The 20,653-nt window shown below is 45.1% G+C and overlaps 1 protein-coding gene across 1 annotated transcript; it reads right to left on the minus strand.

Moving 5' to 3' along the window:
- Positions 1-7,522: 7,522 nt before the first annotated feature.
- On the minus strand, positions 7,523-11,507 carry LOC147321661 (uncharacterized). Its single transcript, XM_086305016.1, has 2 exons — positions 10,406-11,507; positions 7,523-7,554 (listed from the first exon to the last, which is right to left on the minus strand). The coding sequence occupies exons 1-2, from the start codon at positions 11,502-11,504 to the stop codon at positions 7,523-7,525; spliced, it is 1,131 nt and encodes a 376-aa protein (XP_086161142.1). The 5' UTR covers positions 11,505-11,507.
- Positions 11,508-20,653: the final 9,146 nt, after the last annotated feature.

Genomic DNA, 20,653 nt, shown 5'->3' on the forward strand with positions numbered 1-20,653 from the left:
TCCTGGAAAAGAAGACGACTTTAAAATAAATGGATATGAATTCCTTCATGTAGACAGGATCAACAAGAAAGGAGGTGGGGTGGCACTTTACATTGATAAAAACCTAAAGTACAAAAGAATGGGAAGAATGACAACTGTTATTGATGGAGTGATGGAATGTTTATCAGTGGAAATAATTATAGAAAAAAGGAAAAACCTAATTGTCAGTTGTATATATAGAACACCAGGATCTAAGATTGAGATATTTAAGGATAATATGGAGGACTTATTTACAAATATAAATCAGAAAAGAATGTTTATTTGTGGGGACTTTAATATTGACTTATTGAATCCAAATCATAATAAGAGTACAGAAGAATTTATTGATTCCATGTACAGCATCGGTTTATTTCCACTGATAACAAGACCGACCAGAATAACATCTCATTGTGCAACTCTATTAGATAATATATTTACAAATATAATAGAAGGAAAGATAAAAAGTGGGCTGTTAATCAATGATATAAGTGACCATTTACCAGTCTTTGCATCGTATAATTGCCATTATAAAGTGAACAACGATGGACATAAGATTATTTACAAAAGAATAAGAACAGAGAAGACCTTAAATTGTCTTAGAAATGAACTTTTAAAGCAAGATTGGAATATTGTATATGAACAAACAGAAGTTAATAAAGCTTACGAAGGATTTTTAAGAACATTTAACACATTACTTGATAAAAACTGCCCAGTAATTGAAATCAATAGGAAACACAATTATGCAGGAAGACCATGGATGACAAAAGGACTACAAAATGCCAGCAAAAAAAAGAATACCCTATATCGAGAATTCATAAAAAAGAGAACAATAGAAAGTGAAATGAAGTATAAAACTTACAAAAATAAATTAACTAATATAATGAGATCCTGTAAAAGAGAGTATTACATTAAAAGGTTAGAACACAATAAAGATAACACAAGAGATATATGGAATGTATTAAACAGAATAATCAAAAATGAATCAAGGAATAATGATTACCCTGGGTACTTTATAGAAGGGACAAGAAGTATTAATAACATGGAGGAGATAGTAAATGGCTTTAATGAATTCTTCGTAAACATAGGGCCAAAACTGGCAGAAGAAATAAAGGTTGATGGAATAGAAAGGGACACTGGTGAAAATATTGAAAGGAATAGTAGCTCAATGTTTTTAAGAGCAGTGGAAGAGAAAGAGATTTATGACATAGTTAGAGGACTTAAGAACAAAACCAGTACAGACTGGAATGATATTGATATGGTAACGGTAAAGACAGTTATTGATGGTATCGTAAAACCATTAAAATATATAGTCAACTTGTTGTTTCAAAAAGGAGTTTTTCCACAAAAAATGAAAGTTGCTAAAGTTATTCCCATTTACAAAACCGGTGAAAGACATCATTTTACAAACTATAGACCAGTGTCAATACTCTCCCAGTTCTCTAAGATACTGGAACAACTCTTCATAAAAAGATTTGACAGTTTTGTGGAAAAATATGAATTAATGACAGATAGTCAGTATGGGTTCAGAAACAACAGATCAACAGCTTTGGCACTGATAGATTTAATGGAAAAGATAACGGAATGTATGGATAATAAGAGGTATGCGCTCGGAGTTTTCTTAGATCTAAAGAAGGCGTTTGATACTGTTAATCATGAAATTCTATTAAAAAACTGGAAAAGTACGGGTTTAGGGGAGTGGTTTTGGAATGGTTAAAAAGCTATGTAGGGAATAGGCAACAATATGTACAAATAAATGAATATAAATCTAATTTGATGGATATAGCTTGTGGAGTACCTCAAGGTTCAGTACTGGGTCCAAAAATGTTTATTATGTACTTAAATGATATCTGCAGAGTATCGGAGATTTTAAAGTTTGTAATATTTGCAGATGACACAAATATACTGTGTTCAGGTGGGGAATTGCCACAGGTTTTGGAAATGATCACACAGGAATTAACGATATTAAAGAAGTGGTTTGATATAAATAAATTATCATTGAATCTAGATAAAACCAAATTTATGTTGTTTGGAAACCAAAAGAAAAACATCGAAGTAGAAATATGTGTTGACAATGTATATTTAGAAAGAGTAAATGAAATAAAATTTCTTGGGGTGATCATTGACCACAAGCTCTGTTGGAAGCCACACATTACTTATGTTCGGGGGAAATTGGCACGGGGCATTGCCGTCCTGGGAAAAGCAAAGCATATGTTGGATCAGAAAGCACTGCACATTTTATACTGTGCTTTACTACTGCCATATATGAGCTACTGTGTAGAGGTCTGGGGAAACACATACAAAAGTAACACACAAACAATAACTATAATACAGAAAAGGGCCATTAGATTAATAAATAATGTAGGGTACAGGGACCATACAAATGCACTCTTTGTCAAAATGCAAGCTATTAAATTCCAAGACTTGGTGAAGCTTAAAACAGTGCAAATAATGTATAAAGTCAGAAATAAATTGCTTCCCAAAGAAATCTGTAAATTGTTCATAGAAAGAGAAGGTGGGTATAACTTAAGAGGGAAATGGAATTTAAAAATACAAAGTGCTAGAACAACTTTAAGAACTATGTCAATCTCAATTGCAGGAGTTAAATTATGGAACAGTCTAACAGAAGAAATAAAAGACAGTCAAAACATAAAACAGTTTAAAGTAAAATATAAAAACCTAATTTTAAATAAGTATAAGAATGAAGAAAACGGGGTTAACCCAGGACGGTAATGTTGCTGGTAATGGTGTTGCGGTTCTTTTTTGGTTGGTTTTTTTTTTGTTTTGGTTTGTTGTTTTTCCATAACTTGTGTATCTGCAAATATACACATTCTGTATTTTTCATATGAAAGAAACTATACTGTGGTGGGGCTTGCTAATTTCTTGTTTTTGATTTATGTATGTTATGTTTTGTTTTACTTCATATGTTTCATATGTTTCATATGTTGTTTGTTTAATTTAAGACAAAAAAAAAATTTAAATGAATGAGAGGTAAAACTTGAGGGGGTAGGGACAAATAAGTAAATACTTCAGCCTACTCCTTTTCAAACAAATAATGGAATGATATTTTGTAATGATTGTGAAGGCACATGTTTGAAATGTTTGAAATAAAAATGAACTGAACTGAACTGTTTCTGAACATGCCCCAGTCTGCGTCATCGAGTGCGTCCTTTAACGCGGCCACCGATTGATCAGTCCAGCGCGCGATCTTCCTCTGAACCGGAACTTCCTGTTTTAGCCTTTGTTTGTATTTTGGCATGAGGAAGATGGCGGCGTGATCGGATTTGCCAAAAGGAGGGCGGGATTGTGCCTTGTAGCCATCCTTGACCGTAGTGTAGCAGTGGTCCAGTGTCCTTTCACCTCTGGTGGGGCAGGTGATGTGTTGATAAAAGTTCGGCGCTGCGCGTTTGAGGTTGGCACTATTAAAGTCCCCCGTCACAATAAGCGCAGCGTCCTGGTGTTGTGTCTGGTGCTGTGTGAGTGCCTCATGCAGCTCGCATAAGGCAGTGACCGCGTCCGCTTGTGGTGGAATATTAACGGCGCTTACAATGACCGATGTAAAGTCCCGAGGTAGATAAAAAGGACGACACATGATGGACAGTAGTTCCAGATTTGGTGTGCAGGAGCGTGTGAGAGGAACAACGTTCGCACTGTTGCACCAGTTGTTGTTCACCATTAAACACACGCCGCCTTCCCTTGACTTCCCCGAGTCCCGTGTCCTGTCCATGCGGTGAACCGAGAAGAACTCGGCCGGCTGGATGGCGTGGTCCGGCACCGCTGGGTTCAGCCATGTCTCAGTGAAGCAGAGGAGATTGCAGTCCCGACTGTCTCTCTGGAACTTTATCCTGGCCCTGAGGTCATCAAGCTTGTTCTCCAGTGACTGGACGTTGGCGAGCAGGATGCTAGGCAGAGGTGTGCGGTGTGCAGGAGCTCTCAGCCTGTTCCTGACGCCGGCTCGCTTCCCTCTAGGCCGCCGCCGCTGCTTCCCTTTGTTCTCCCTCAAGATCTCACTCGGCCAGCTCAGATCCGGAGTTAAAAACTTCGAATTGTGAGTACATTGTATACCAATAGAAACAAGAGTGTCACTGTCATACCTAATGTACCCAATGGTGATGATTTTGCCTGTTTAGAAACGCTGAAAACTAACTTAAAAAACAAAGACAAAGAAAAAGTGGTCAGAGCAGTCGTGACGGCAGCCGACCTCACCGGTGCCATCTTGGTTCAACCATATATGATAGTTTTTCATATCAGTTCACATGTGCACCAGATCTGAACACAACATGTGACGATATTGGAGAACTATTTTCTAAGAATCCAGACTTTGACCTGTGTTTGTTGATAGAGGACAGATTTTCACCAAGAAATGTGCAAAAGCAGATAGAGGCACTCAGCAAGAAAACTGGAAAACCAACAGAAGAGTTCACAGTTGTGCTGCCATTGAGATACAAAGCGACAGATTACCCATTCCAATTCTACACCTTAGAGCAGCTTTTCAGCAATCTGAGAAAACCGCTTGAAGACAAACAACTAATGCCAAACAACGGGAAGAAAAGGTGAAAGTAGTGACATGTGTAAAGTATTTATTTGAAAAGTTTGTTTGATTGTGATTTTTCATTACACAGTGCTCAACTGAACAAAAGCAAATAGCTTCCTGGTCAGTTAATATGGTTTAATTCCTAAATTTTAGGCCTGCTGACAGTCCTGAGCCACAAAATGGAACTAAGGAGAAAAGTAAGCCTCCCTCTCTATTTGTGTGTGTGTGTGTGTGTGTGTGTGTGTGCTCCAAAGGTTATTAAAAAAACAAATACCATCCATCCATCCATCCATCCATCCATCCATCTTCATCCGCTTTATCCGAGGCCGGGTCGCGGGGGCAGCAGCCTAAGCAAAGAGGCCCAGACCTCCCTCTCCCCAGCCACCTCCTCCAGCTTATCCGGGGGAACACCAAGGCGTTCCCAGGCCAGCCGAGAGATATAATCTCTCCAGCGTGTCCTGGGTCTGCCCCGGGGCCTCCTCCCGGTGGGACATGCCTGGAACACCTCACCCAGGAGGCGCCCAGGGGGCATCCTTGTCAGATGCCCGAACCACCTCAGCTGGCTCCTTTCGATGTGGAGAAGCAGCTGCTCTACTCTGAGCCCCTCCCGGATGGCCGAACTTCTCACCCTATCTCTAAGGGAGAGGCCAGCCACCCTTCGGAGGAAGCTCATTTCTGCCGCTTGTATCCGCGATCTCGTCCTTTCGGTCACTACCCCGAGCTCGTGGCCATAGGTGAGGGTAGGGACGTAGATCCCTCTTCACCACGACGGACCGGTGCAGCGTCCGCATTACTGCAGCTGCAGCTCCAATCCGTCTGTCGATCTCCGGCTCCCTTCTCCCATCACTTGTGAACAAGACCCCGAGATACTTGAACTCCTCCACTTGGGGCAGGAACTCATCCCCGACCCGGAGTGGGCACTCCACCCTTTTCCGGCTGAGAACCATGGCCTCAGATTTGGAGGTGCTGGTCCTCATTCCTGCTGCTTCACACTCGGCTGCGAACCGTTCCAGTGCGAGCTGGAGGCCCTCACCCGATGAAGCCAACAGAACCACATCATCCGCAAAAATCAGAGATGAGATTCTGAGGCCACCAAAGCGAAAGCCCTCCGCCACTTGGCTGCGCCTAGAAATCCTGTCCATAAAAATTATGAACAGAACCGGAGACAAAGGGCAGCCCTGGCGGAGCCCATCATCCACCAGGAATGAGTCCGACTTATTGCCGGCAATGCGAACCAAGCTCTTGCAACGGTTGTATAGGGATCCAATGGCCAGACACCCCATACTCCCGCAACACCTCCCACAGGACACCCCGAGGGACACGGTCGAATGCCTTCTCCAAGTCCACAAAACACATGTAGACTGGTTGGGCAAACTCCCATGCACCCTCAAGTATCCTCGAGAGGATAAAGAGCTGGTCCAGTGTTCCGCGACCAGGACGAAAACCGCATTGTTCCTCCTGTATGACACACCCCCGAGGCTCGACTAGCGGACGAACTCTCCTTTCCAGCACCCTGGCATAGACTTTCCCAGGGAGGCTGAGGAGTGTGATCCCCCTGTAGTTGGAACACACCCTCCGGTCCCCCTTCTTAAAGATGGGGACCACCACCCCGGTCTGCCAGTCCACATGTACTGCCCCTGATCTCCACGCAACATTGTAGAGGCGTGTCAACCAGGACAGCCCTACAACGTCCAGAGCCTTCAGGAACTCGGGGCGGACCTCATCAATGGGATTAAGGAGGTGCTCGAAGTATTCCTTCCACTGCCTGACAATTTTCTCAGTCGACGTCAGCAGTGCTTCATCAGCACTATACACAGTGCAAGTAGAGCACCGCTTTCCCCTCCTGAGACGCCTGACGGTTTGCCAGAATCTCTTCGAGGCAGTCCGAAAGTTTTTGCTTCAGCCACTGCCCGAGGCGCATTCCGCTTGGCCTTTCGATACCTGTCGGCTGCCTCTGGAGTCCCACAGGCTAACCAAGCCCGATAGGACTCCTTCTTCAGCCTGGTGGCTCCCTTCACCTCTGGTGTCCACCATTTGGTTCGGGGATTACCACCACGGCAGGCACCAACCACCTTGCGGCCGCAGCTCAATGCAGCAGCTTCGGCAATGGAGATGCTGAACATGGTCCATTCGGACTCAATGTCCCCAGTCTCCCTCGGAATGCTGTTGAAGCTCTGCCAGAGGTGTGCGTTGAAGATCTCGCGGACTGGGGCCTCTGCTAGACGTTCCCAGCACACCCTCACTATGCGTTTAGGTGCACCAGGTCTGTCCAGCGTCCTTCCCCGCCACCTGATACAACTCACCACCAGGTGGTGATCAGTTGACAGCTCAGCCCCTCTCTTTACCCGAGTGTCCAGAACATATGGTCGCAGGTCTGATGATACGATTACAAAATCGATCATCGACCTACGGCCTAGAGCGTCCTGGTGCCACGTGCACTTATGGACACTCTTATGTTCGAACAGGGTGTTCGTTATGGCCAAACTGTGATTAGCACAGAAGTCCAATAACAAAGCACCGCTCAGGTTCAGATCAGGGAGGCCGTTCCTCCCAATCACGCCCCCCAGGTCTCACTGTCGTTACCCACGTGAGCATTGAAGTCTCCCAGCAGGACAACAGAGTCTCCAGGCAGAGCACCTTCCAGCACCCCCCAGGGACTCTAAGAAGGCTGGGTACTCCGAACTGCCACTCGGCGCATAAGCGCAGATGACAGTCAGGACCCGTTCCCCGACCTGGGATAGATAACAGTGTGAAGGAATTCCCAGACTTGGATGCATGACTTTGGGTAACCTGCATCAAAAGCGAAAAATGCTTTGAAGCAGTCATCAACAGACCTTAGATTGCTGCAAAAAGCAGTACCAGGCAAGGTTAACAATTTCTTTGGGGTTCCTTTGGTTTTGAATTCTTCTTCCTGATAAAAAGAAGCCTTTTCGTCACATTGCTTGGCACTCCCCTAGAAATCCAGTTGCTGGCCTAAAAGTTCCGCAAGGGCTGAACCATGCATCCTGAAATTTTTAAACAAAAGAAAAGGGTTGATAGAGTACAATTTAAAAGATTATTTGCAGTTGTTTGGTCAATGTCACGTTGTCTGTAATCCTGGAGCGATGAGCTCCAACACTATGGTTGACATTTACTCAGAGGACAAAACAACAATGAAATAATAAAAAAGTAATAAAGAATCTCCGTGAATCGCTACCTTATCGTGGTGGAGGGGTTTGTGTGTCCCTGGGATCCCAGGGGCTATGTTGTCTGGGTGTTTTTGCCCCCTGGTAGGGTCTCCCATGGCAAATTGGTCCTGGGTGAGGGACCAGATTCAGAAGACCCTTATGAAGAAAACATCGAGGGAACAGTTTACCCTGCCCTGCCCTTGAGCCAGGCCCGGGGAGGGTACCCGACATGGAATGTCACCTCTCTGGCGGGGAAGGAGCCTGAGTTAGTCCGTGAGGTTGAGAGGTACTGGCTAGACACAGTCGGGCTCACCTCTACGCATGGCTTGGGCTCTGAAACCAGTCTCCTGGAGAGGGGGTGGACTCTGTCTCAGTCTGGAGTTGCCCCTGGTGAGAGGTGGCGGGCTGGGGTGGGTGTTCTAATATCCCCTCGACTTGCTGTTGGGGTTCTCTCCGGTGGGTTTGTTCCCTGCACCTTAGGGTTGGGGAACGGGTCCTGACTGTCATCTGTGCTTATGCACCGAATGGCAGTTCAGAGTACCCAGCCTTCTTAGGGGGGAGGCTGGAAGGTGCTCCGCGAGACTCTGTTGTCCTTTTTTTTTTTTCTTTTTTTTTTTTGTGTGTCCCGTTTGGATCTATAGCCATCAGAATTGTTGTCTTAAGGCCAAGAAAGATGCCAAGCGGATTTACTTTATCAAGTGGATCATCATGGCCTTGCCATATTGGTCCATTTGATTGACCTTTATTATAATTATGAATTTATTTTATTTTCAGTTGCTACAAACGGGACAGACATGACTGTGGGATAGGACAGGGAGAGAGAATGAAAGAAAGAGAGGGAGAGAAAGAAAACCAAAGTGGGGAAGAGACGGTGAGAAGGGGGGGGGGGGGGGAGAGAGAAAAAAAACAAATAAACAAAAAAAAAAAAACACCTGGGTTCAAGGTTCAAGGTTCTTTATTTCTTTATTTGTCACATGCATAGTTATACAAGTATAACACACAGTGAAATGTAGCCTGACACGCTCCTCGACATGTGCAAAAATCTGGGGGGGGGGGGGGGGGTGTAGAGGAAGAACATTATATATATATATACATATATATATATATATATATATATATATATATATATATATATATATATATATATATATATATATATATATATAGTATATACACTGGGTGAATGTGCAGTAGTAGCAGCAAGCAGGTGAATTCTGTACATTAATATGAATAGACATCTGACTATTTTACTGGATAGACAATATAAACATATTTAAAATTAAAGGAATTTGGAATGTACATTGCGCCTTGGTTTAGAGTGTCTGGAAGAGACTCCTGTCTCAGTCAATTATAGATGATGTGAGAGGGCGGGTGTGTGTGTTTAGGGCACGGATGGCTTGGGGATAGAAGCTCCTCTTGAGTCTCTCTGTCCTTGCCCGGAAGATGCGGAACCTTCTACCAGATTGCAGAAGTTGGAACAGTTTGTTGCCAGGATGGGACGGGTCCTTCAGTATCTGCGCTGCTCTAGTCCGGCATCTCCTGGTGTAGGTGTCCTGAAGCGGGGGGAGAGCAATCCTGCAGCAGCGTTCTGCTGTACGGATCACTCTCTGGAGAGCTTTTTGGTCCTTCACACAGCTGTTCCCGAACCACGATGTCATGTTCTGTGTGAGGATGCTCTCCACAGCGCCTGTATAGAAAATCCTGAGGATCTTTGGAGAGACCCTGAACTTCCTCAGTTGTCGTAGGTGATACAGGCGCTGCCTAGCCTTTTTGGTCTGGACCTGAATGTGGGCAGCCCATGTCAGGTCTGAGGTGATGTGGACACCAAGATACTTGAAGGACTGCACCCTCTCCACTGGAGCTCCATTGATGATAATGGGCTTGTAGTCTCTGTGCTGACCCCTTCTGAAGTCCACCACCAGCTCCTTGGTCTTGCAGACATTCAGCTGGACGTGGTTCTCCTGGCACCACGATGCCAGATTCTTCACTTCATCCATGTAGGCCGCCTCATCGTTGTTGGAGATGGCACCCAACACCACTGTGTCGTCAGCAAACTTCACAATGGTGTTGGAGCCATGGGTGGCCACACAGTCTGAAGTGTAGAGGGAGTAGAGCAGTGGCGAGAGGACACATCCCTGAGGTGCTCCTGTGTTGATGGTGATGCTGTTGGAGAAGCACCTGCCCACCCTCACCACCTCAGTTCTGCCAGTGAGGAAGTCTAACACTCATGCACACAGACGGCTGTTAAGTCCCAGATCCCTGAGCTTTGTGAACAGTCTGCAGGGCACTATTGTGTTAAATGCTGAACTGTAATCAACAAACAGCATTCGCACATAGTTACCCTGTTTCTTGTCCACGTGGCTGAGAGTGGTGTGTAGGACGTGGGCGATGGCATCCTCTGTGGATCTGTTGGATCTGTAGGCGAACTGCAGCGGATCTGTGGTGTCTGGGATGGAGGAGGAGATGATGTTCTTCAGCAGCCTCTCAAACACCTTCATTACTACCGAGGTCAGTGCAACTGGCCGGTAATCGTTCAGGGATGAGGGTTTGCTGTTCTTGGGCACAGGGATGATGGTGGATCTTTTGAAGCATGTGGGGACCACAGACTTCGCCAGGGACTCGTTGAAGATGTAAGTGAACACACATGCTAGCTGGTCAGCACAGCAGCGCAGCAGACGGCCGGTGATGCCGTCTGGCCCCGCCGCTTTCCTTGTGTTCACTCTCCTCAGTGCCGCTCGGACGTCATGCTCTGCGATGCTGGTCACCGGTCTCTCGCTGATGACGTCACTGTCCTCGGTAGTCAGGCGGTAGATAGCATTAGCCGCCTGGCTAACCTCGAAACGGGCGTAGAACCGATTCAGCTCGTTGGTGAATGCAGAGTCGGCGTTGATCGGCGCAGTGTCCCTGGCTTTGTAGTCCGTAATGGTGCGTAGTCCGTGCCACATACTCCGTGTGTCGCCCTGGTGGAAGCGGGACTCCACACGTTCCCGGTACCGGCGTTTGGCATCTCTCACCGCGTGCCGCACGCCGTATGAGGCCGCTTTGTAGGCGCTCATATCGCCAGTGGCGAGACCCGCGTTGTAGGAGGCGGTCCTGGCGTTTACTGCAGTGCGGATCGATCTGTCCATCCACGGTTTCTGGTTTGGGAATGTGGTGACTCTCGCAGTGGGGATAATCTCCTCCGCTAGCATATTGACGAAGCATACTGCTACTTCCGTAAACTCGTTGATGTCGACTGCGCATGCTCTGAACATGTCCCAGTCGCCGTCGTTGAGTGCGTCCTGTAGCGTAGCTTCTGATTGGGCAGTCCACCGTTTTACCTCCCTCGTGGTCACGTCTTCCCTCCGTATGCTTTGTTTATACTGGGGAATGAGGAAGATGGCGTTGTGGTCAGACTTCCCAAAAGCCGGGTGTGAGACAGCTTTGTAGTCCTGCTTGTATGGCGTGTAGCAGTGATCCAAAATCCGATCCCCTCTCGTTGGACACGAGACATGCTGGTAAAAGTTTGGCATGACTTGTCTGAGGTTCGCTTTGTTAAAGTCTCCTGCTACAATGAGGGCTGCGCCCGGGTCCTTGTTTTGAAGCGAGCTCAGCACATCATGTAATTCGGACAAAGCCATACCTGTGTCCGCTTCGGGTGGGATGTAGACCACCGTGGCGATGACTGAGGTGAACTCACGGGGCAGATAGAAAGGGCGGCACTTAATGCTCAGGAACTCCAGATGTGGCGAGCAGCCGCTGGAGAGAGTAGAAATGCTCCTGGCATCACACCACTTTCTGTTTACCATGAAACACACTCCTCCACCTTTGGTTTTGTTCGACTTTGCCGTTCTGTCCGCGCGGAGCACAAAGAATGAATCCGACAGAGTTACGGCCTGGTCCGGCACAGTGGGGGTCAGCCATGTCTCCGTGAAGCACAGAATGTTGCAGTCCCTCATGTCACGTTGGAAGGTGACCCTTGCTCTTAGGTCATCGAGCTTGTTCTCCATGGATTGTACATTGGCCAGTAGGATACTGGGCAGTGGTGCGCGATGCGCCTGCTGTCTCAGTCTGTTCCTAATACCAGCGCGTTTTCCCCGGCGCTTCTTTGTTCTGCGCCTCGGATGAGCGGCCCGTCCTTTGTTGTTCTCCGCGCCGCGTAGAATCTCTGGCGGCCAGGAAGGGTCAGGTTTAAAAGTGTCCAAGATTAGATGTGCAACCTTGGCACCGATGTTTACAAGTGATCCGCTGTCGTATATTATAAGACTAGAGGATTTTGGGATGTAAACCAGAGCAAAAAATAAGTAAAAAACAAGAAAAGTGGATAGTCGGAGCGGAGCGGTCAGGAAGGCGTCTGGACGTGGCCGCGCCATCTTGGGTCACCTGTATGGAGAAAAAAAAACAGAAGAGAAAGCAAACAACAAAGAGCAACATAATAAGAAAAAAAAAGCACCATCACAATAAACTAGCTAACAGTAGATATCAATAGTTACTAAATAATAAACGATACTGTGCAGCACGCAAGATAGACAGCGCACAGTGTGCTTTGAGGCAGCAGCCAAGAAAGCTGTAGTCCGCGTCTGTGAATACCCATGTGTACACCTGTGTGCATACCTGTGTTCATTAGCATGCTTGCATTCCAAAGGTTTCTCCATGTAATGATCTGCTAGGGAGTGTGGGGAGCCACAGCCCTGTCCTCTATGGTATCAAGCAGGTATGGAGGAGATCAAAACTCCAGACATCCAGAGGCCCCCAGAACACAAGAGACCAAGGAAGACCCACAGAGGGGCAGCCGCACCACTGTCCCAGTAAGAGCTAAGGAGAGTCCCTGATGAGGGCTCACTCAGCAGCCGCGGAGCAGAAGCCAGGGGGAGTTGCAGTGACGCGCCCGTGAGCTCCGCCGGCAGCCAGCTGTGCCTGAGTGACCGAGCCCCAGGCCGAGAGGCCGGGGGCACCCCACCTCCGAAGTGGCCCGAGCGAGCCCCAATAAGCGGCCGCCAAGGAGTGAGCCGGTGCGTACCCGGACGCCCACCACCAGATACAAAGAACCACCAACGCACCGACACCTGAGGGAGTCCGCAGGGGAAGTGGTGGTGGGTGGAGATAGGCCTCCAAACCTTGGAGGGCCTGAGATGTCCCCAGAGAGGTGGCGTCTGATACCCAACCTGACATATAGACACAGACATACAGGCACACACAGACACAAACATCCATTCCCACCCTCATGCTCTCATATGCACTTACTCCACACTCAACCGACGTGGAGACAGACATAAAGAGACGCTGTATACACGATCACACTCCCCAAGCGTACTCTACGAACTGGGTCTAGGTACCCTTGCCCCTGGAGGGGGGGAACTGCACCCAGACCCAGATGGTGTTACCCTTTTCCCTGCGGTGGGGAGAGGCAGACCGCCCCAACTCCGCAGCAGCAGGGAGGCCCCACACCCCAGTCGGACGGCCAACTCCTCCTAGCCCCCCCGCTCCAGCAGGCCGCAGAGGACGGGGGTGGGAGAAGACTCCAAACCTCCCTCCACCCACTCATTGTAGTGTTGATGCATGTGTGTTCTAAGGTGCAATTAAAACCCAGGAGGGCATGGAGCTACCTGCCAGAGAGCAGCAGGTAAGTGCATAGTCCCTCCTGCTAGCCCTCAATGTCTACGTGTATTTAAAATTGAGAGGAGGGCAACGATGCCAGAGGTGAGGTGTACACCCTAATGGTAACTTGGACTCCGTGTATCGTGCCCACCCCCAAGATCCTATATGTATGTGTAATGAGGGTGTGAGTAATGTGAATGTCTAAGTTGTGGGATAAAATTGAGGCAGAGGCAGCCAGAAGGGGACAGAGGAAGAGGGGGGGGGGGGGGGGGGTAGCCTCCTCTGCACCCTGGTGACATACCCCTACTCCAAGGCCCTGCATGTGTGGGTGGTTGTGGTGGAGCGGGAAGAGGGAGGCAGCTGGAGATGGGGAGGGAAGGAAGGGAGGGGGAGACTCTGTTGTCCTGCTGGGAGACTTCAATGCTCACGTGGGTAACGACAGCGAGACCTGGAGGGGTGTGATTGGGAGGAACGGCCTCCCTGATCTGAACCCGAGTGGTGCTTTGTTATTGGACTTCTGTGCAAATCACAGTTTGGCCATAACGAACATCTTGTTCAAACATAAGAGTGTCCATAAGTGCATGTGGCACCAGGACGCTCTAGGCCGTAGGTAGATGATCAATTTTGTAATCGTATCACCAGACCTGCGACCATATGTTCTGGACACTCGGGTAAAGAGAGGGGCTGAGCTGTCAACTGATCACCACCTGGTAGTGAGTTGTATCAGGTGGTGAGGGAGGATGCTGGACAGACCCGGTGCACCTAAACACGTAGTGAGGGTCAGAGGCAGAGGCAGACATTTGATACACCCGGGGCTTAGCCCTAAAGGGTGAGGGGGGGTGAGAAATGACTGAAAGATTAATAGGGTCTGTTTTGAGTTTTGTTCAAAAAAGAATGACTTCATATAGGGAAAAATAAATATCACCTTAAACTTAAATTGGATAACATCTTGGAGAAGCTCACTGCGGTCGTGAGTTCTCAGAATCGGCTCTTTGACCACAAGAATGACAACATCACGGAACGTAAGTTTGGATAACATCATAGAAAGCTCACGGCTCTCCGACAGGAGATTGAGAGACCAGTGTTGGACTGTTAGAACAGCTTTGAAATTCATATGAGTTGTTCGTGTAACGGAGCGAAGGTGATTTTATTTCCACAGTGTTTTTTTTAAAGGAGGGAAACCTTCCTCCAAACGGACAGAGCAGTGGAGTTGCCAAGGGAAAGCACACGAATTAAAAACTGTATAGTTAAAATATAATTTATTATATTTAAATAGTTAAAAATATAAAATGTATTAAAACAACCCTGGCCAGGGAACAACACAATAAAAATCAATAAAACACAACATTAAAAGTCCAGTGGCATCCGTCACGGTATAAGAGTCACCAAGAATTAAAAATCCAGTGAAATGGTGCAGAAGGGAAACCCGGCGGCGTCCTCGCCTTCCTCTCCGCGTTCTGCGCTAAAGAAAGGGAGGCAGCGGCAGTCACTAGTCTTTTAGGCAGCTTTCATTCATTAAAAGGGGACAAGTCAAAAGACTTACCCCGGGTGGGCAGAGCTCTTAACTCTGCCCGCCGTTTCTTTGTAACTGACAACCGGCACCAGCCCGTCCGCCGCCTCTAATTTCCCCCAGACACGTAATCTGGCTTCCTGTTGCTGCAGCAGTCGGATCACTCGCTCCGCGTCCCTGGTTGCTGGCGCTGTATCCTCCTCTCTCGAACGCCAAGCTCCACATAGGCTACGTTCACACTGCAGGTCTTAATGCTCAATTCCGATTTTTTGATCAAATCCGATTTTTTTGTCTGCTTGTTCACACTACAAATAAAATGTGACAGCAAACGCGCTCCAGTGTGAACCCTCAAAGTGGCCCAGATGCGCAAAAGAAGACGTCACACACAACGCGCTCTGTTTAGTCCCAGACCAACCAGTATTGTTTGACTGATGGCCCTTAATATAAAGACTTGTTTCGGACTTTACGTTTCCCAATTTTGCTTAAAGTTATAAGGTTATTTTGTTATTTACATATGGCCTAATAATTATCCGTATTGCTGTTTTAGAGAGGAGCGGTGCTTCAAAGGATAGTTGCAGATTTCTGTCAGAATCTGCAGATTATACAGTACAAATAAAATGTTCACGTTTCTCCAACGTTGTCTTCCCAACAGTTTCACTGACATCTACACTGGACGGCCAGGAAGCGTTCGTGATCTCTTCTCCGGCGCTGATAATTGGCATCTGTCTTGTGTCAGTGACGTAAAAGACGGATTTAATGCGACGTCACCATTTAAACAGCAGTCGCTTTCTAAAACATCAGATATGTATCGGATTCAGTACCATGTACGAAAGTGGCCCAGGTCGGAGTTGAAAATATCGGATTTGTCCTGTTCACACTGTCATACCATGATCAGATATGGGTCGCATAGGGTCAAAAAAGTCAGATTTGATGCGCTTTCGCCTGCAGTGTGAACGTAGCCATAGTCTTATGTGTCACTGAGCACGCTCTGTAAATTACCACTGCTCCTTTCTCTCAGGTGTGTCAAATTAGTAAAACGGGGAAAAGGGGCGGAGTCTCTCCAGGACAAATTGACAGATGCAACCAAAACATGGAGGATAAATAAAACATTCCACAAGATATAACCAAAACATGCAATATAAAAAATAAATAAGCACACTTCACATTAAAATACAGCAAAGTAAAACAACATCCGTCCTTCCCTGGATGACATCCGCACTAAAGTAAAAACAAACATCACTTCATGCGGAGACCCCTTTGGTGCCAGCTGTGGTCTCAAGGCTGGAGCTGAACAACAACACCCTGGTAATGACTGTGTTTATCTTTCCTCATGTTGTGCTTTTCCATGTTATACCTCTCTGACCTGTCTTCCCCATGTGATGTTTGTGTAATGTATGCATGGTCGGATGGGCAAGATGGTGCCGCCATTGCGTACAATAGGTCGGCAGCCTTAACATGAAATTTCCCCTTGTGGGACTAATAAAGGTATAAAGGTATATCAAACTAGTTTTTTAATTAAGCAGCAAGGCAGAACAAAGTCAGGGCTGTATCAAGACACGCGGACTAAACCCCAATTCAACCAGACCCAGGACTGATCCGGAATTAAAACAGGACTACAACAGTTCAAAATCAGGACTACTTGGGACTTAACCAAAACAGAACCAGAATCAGAAGTAGATGATAGTAGCACTAAAAATCATCATAGACCTGCACTACACTTATTTTTTAATTCTACCAAAGTCCACTATTTAGAAAAGTTTATATAATTATTTAGCCTTGTTGTACAAACAAGCCTGCAGAACTTAATAAATGTAGAATTTGAAAAATAACAAACCTAAAAAGAAACACTAGGTATGAGCTACACGAGGACCTATGATACAGTGATACTTTTGGTAAACAACCATTTGACTAACATGTGTGTCTCACCTGCTCTTGTTCATCTCTGTTCTGTCCTCATTCTCCATCTCCCTCTCTGCTCCTCTCTCTCCCTCTTTGTGCTGTCAATCAATCCAAACACCAACATCATCAAATATACAGTTGAAACCAGATATTTACACACTCTTCAGATCAAAACACAAACACTTTCTTAATTGTAACATCAAATCAGGCTAAATGTTTATTTTTTTAGATTGATAAATATAAAAAACATATTTTTTAACTTTGACCTCCTAGGACCTGGCGTCCACATATGTGGACATCACATTTTGGGTTATTTAGGCCAAAATACTCAATTTTGCTCAACAAGGGTCTGATATCCACTTATGAGGACATTATACTGCTACTGTTCTATCATAATTTTAGACGAATACCCTCATTTGTAGGTCTTATTTTTCTTAAAAACAAAAATAAGGTAAAAAATAAATCTAATAATTCTTTGTTTTTATATTCATTGGGCCCCAATATGCCCAAATAAAAAATTAAAAATGCATGCCGTGGAAGAGTTCGGGTCTTAGGAGGTTAAGGGTAAAGAGAGAAACTTTCTGTATTTCTTAATTGTAAATGGCACCAAATTGTATTCAAACTGAGCCACACTTATGGAGCTCCACGGTTCTCTTCCTGGTGTTTTGGTTGACATCTCTTGATTTTCCCATTTCAAAGAAACAGGCTCTGTGTTTTGCCTTATATGCATCCACAGCTGTGCCACCAATTTACTCACATGGACTCTACTAACCAATCAGAAGCTTCTTCAGCTCAGAATCGAATCGTCTGGAGTTTTCTTATTAATTAACAATAAACTGGTAAATGGACTGGTTCTTATATAGCGCTTTTCTACTCTTCTGAGCACTCAAAGCGCTTTACACAACTTGTGCATTCACCCATTCGCACAAGCACATTTTTCCTAGGTGCTTTCTAACTGACATTCACACACATTTAGACTCCGATGAATGCATCGGAGAGCAATTTCGGGTTAGTATCTTGCCCAAGGATATTTGGCATGCAGACTAGGGGAAGCCGGGAAACGAACCACCAACCTTCCGATCAGTAGATGACCTGCTCTACCACCTGAGCTACAGCCACCCAACTTAGTGTACATGTACTCCTAAATTTGATGAAAGTGATAAAAACAGCTCTGTCTCTCTTTATTCTGACATTTAACTAATTCAAAATATATTTCAATATTTATTTATCCAAAACAAAACAAGTTTACTCTAAATTGATGTTGTACAGTAAAAAATGTTTTTGTGTTTTCTCCATAAAGTGTATGTAAATATCTGGTTTAAACTGTGAATATCCTGCTGTGTATTGAAGTTCCTCTTGTTTTGCATAGAAATATACTGAACAACATACAAAGCATAATATATAAAATAACATCTACCTGAGTTTTTTCTTTGAAAGAAGCTCCTTATGTCCATTCTTGTATATCTGTGCATTACTGAAACCGATTTATTTAGCCGTGGAGGGAAACAACTGAAAATATGAAATAAACATAAATGTAAGCTAAGACTCTCTAAAGAAAAAGCATTGTTGTTGTGCTTTTCATTTTGCCATTTGTTGATTCACTTGAAGTAACGTAATATGGGTAAAGTGATCAGTTTGATATCAATCTTTCGTGATACACCGTCATATTTACATTATTTGTACAGTACAAATGATTTTCTTTGGTACCTGGTCGAACTTCAGTTCTCCTCTGTCTGCCTGGCTCCGTTTCTCCAACAGCGCACTTGAAGCAGCAGCTCCCCCGCCCCCTTGCTCAGTGCTTAGTGCCTGAGCTCGGATCATACCAATATTAGGGGGGATTCACGCACAGTCGTAAATTCCCACAGTGTGCACTATGTTCTTTGAATATTGTGTGTAGTTTTTGTTTTATACAGTTGTCAGCCAGGCATCTAACTATGAAAAAATTACACTCCAAAAGACCCCGGGCTTCTGACAAAACAACCCGGGCTTAAGCCCAGTAAGCCACCCCCACGCTCCGCCACTGGTCTGAACAGAACAGCTTCTGTACCCAAACATAAAACATGAAATACATTAGAAAACTCTGAGAGAGACTTAAAGAGTAGATATGTGTGTGCTATCCATTTTCTTTGGTTTATTGTTGAGTTGCTCAGTTAGTCTTTGAGTGCTGATAAAAAATAATTTGAAGCTAAAAAAATAATCTTAACAAAAGCTTTGGATCTGGTACAAACGTATTTCTTATTTCTGTTGCATCTGCTTTAAATGTTGTGGTAATCATGGTGACTTATTATGTCTGAACTGGATTGTGGGCTATCAGAAATCAGAAAAGAGAATATGCAGTAAAAATGATCTATGAACAGATTTGAAGAGTTTATTGATTGTCAAATTAATGTAGATAGTATACAGGTCTACAACTTACGTATGAAATATAACTGCTAATAATTACTTACCAAGGCTATCCTTGGAAGCCTTGGTGTTCCTTCGGGAAGGTGGGAGGTGGTGGCCAGGGATGGGAGGTCTGGACTTCCCTTTTTAGGCTGCTCTCACCGTGACCCGGCACAGGAGGTGTAATATTTTACGCTAGTTGACAAATCGTCAACATGTTATAGGGCTTTGGAGCGTGATGTCACGGGGGTGGGCGTGGAAAGGATTTTGGCCCGATTCGCCATTTTGGGGGTCTAATGCAAGTGAAAAGGGAGCGAAGGCACACACAACAGCCATGGTTCGTATTTACTGTGTGGTCGGCTGCAATGTTCGATCACACGACCAGCAAGACAATAAGCTTGAAAATGGTTTATCTTTTCATTCTTTTCCAACCTGGAAGCAACATGAGGCAGCTCGTGTATTGATGTTAGCAAACGAAGGCGTGGATAGCAGCTGTGAGACGAGCTGATATCCAGTTCTCTTCCATCTCCAAATATCTGTTGGTGCTCCAGACATTTTCATTCCGGTAAGTTCTAAATATGTTCATATCACTCTTCAGAGCCTATTAGTTTTATTTTCTATGCACTCTGAGCTCATAGCAAATTAGAACAAACATCCTACTGAGTGATTTTGCAGAACTACCCTCTATTTAGGCAAGGCAAGGCAAGGCAAATTTATTTGTATAGCACAATTCAACAACAAGGTGATTCAAAGTGCTTTACAGAGACATTAGAAACAAAAACAAATAAAAAGCATGATTTAAAATTGATTAAAACAAGCAAACAAACAAACTAACTAAACACACACATTCACATTCACACCTGTTCGCGCGATCTGAACCCTTATCGTAAGGGGAGCTACCAGTCCTTCTGTGGACGAGCTACTTTCTATTTTAAATTCCCTGAATTTAAAATACTCTCTAGCTATTTATAGAGTTGCTAATTATTTGGCATTATTGCAGCAAACCAGCCGATGAAATGGATGAAACATCGTGACTGGGTTCCAGCGCTAAACAAGGGACCTGCTTCAAACATACCACCATGCCAATCAGATTACTTCTTCCATGTGAGGGTGAAGAGGTGACCCTTCAGGATAAGATGGTGAAGGTTTGCTGCGTTTGGTGAACAGTGTGATAATAAAACCAGGGAAGAATGAAACCTGCTCCTGTTAAATATTCTTAAGTCTTGTGCTGTTAAAATTGCTGTATTTTTTCAAAAGATACAGTAAATAAAGTAATGATAGTAGTGGGTGATATCATGTAAACACTCATGATTTTGTGTAAACATTTTGTCATTTGTAAACTATAAATGACATCATCACTGTAACTGATGTGATGTTCTGTAAGGTGGTTTTAATAAAAAAAAGAGGCAAAAATTAATTTGTTTCTTTATTCAACTTTTGAACAGTGGGACTCAGTCAGTACATATTCAGTAAATGCAAATTATTTACATGGCAGTGCACTGCAGGCATAAATCTAGACCCCTAGAAAAAACATTCTGGGTCATTCCCACAACCCACAGCTTTACTGTG

Source organism: Aulonocara sp. 'chitande type north' Nkhata Bay, linkage group LG9 (assembly GCF_057382095.1).
Source record: "Aulonocara sp. 'chitande type north' Nkhata Bay isolate Kocher_YH1m ecotype deep benthic linkage group LG9, A_spYH_male_GT1.1, whole genome shotgun sequence".
Lineage (NCBI taxonomy): Eukaryota > Metazoa > Chordata > Actinopteri > Cichliformes > Cichlidae > Aulonocara > Aulonocara sp. 'chitande type north' Nkhata Bay.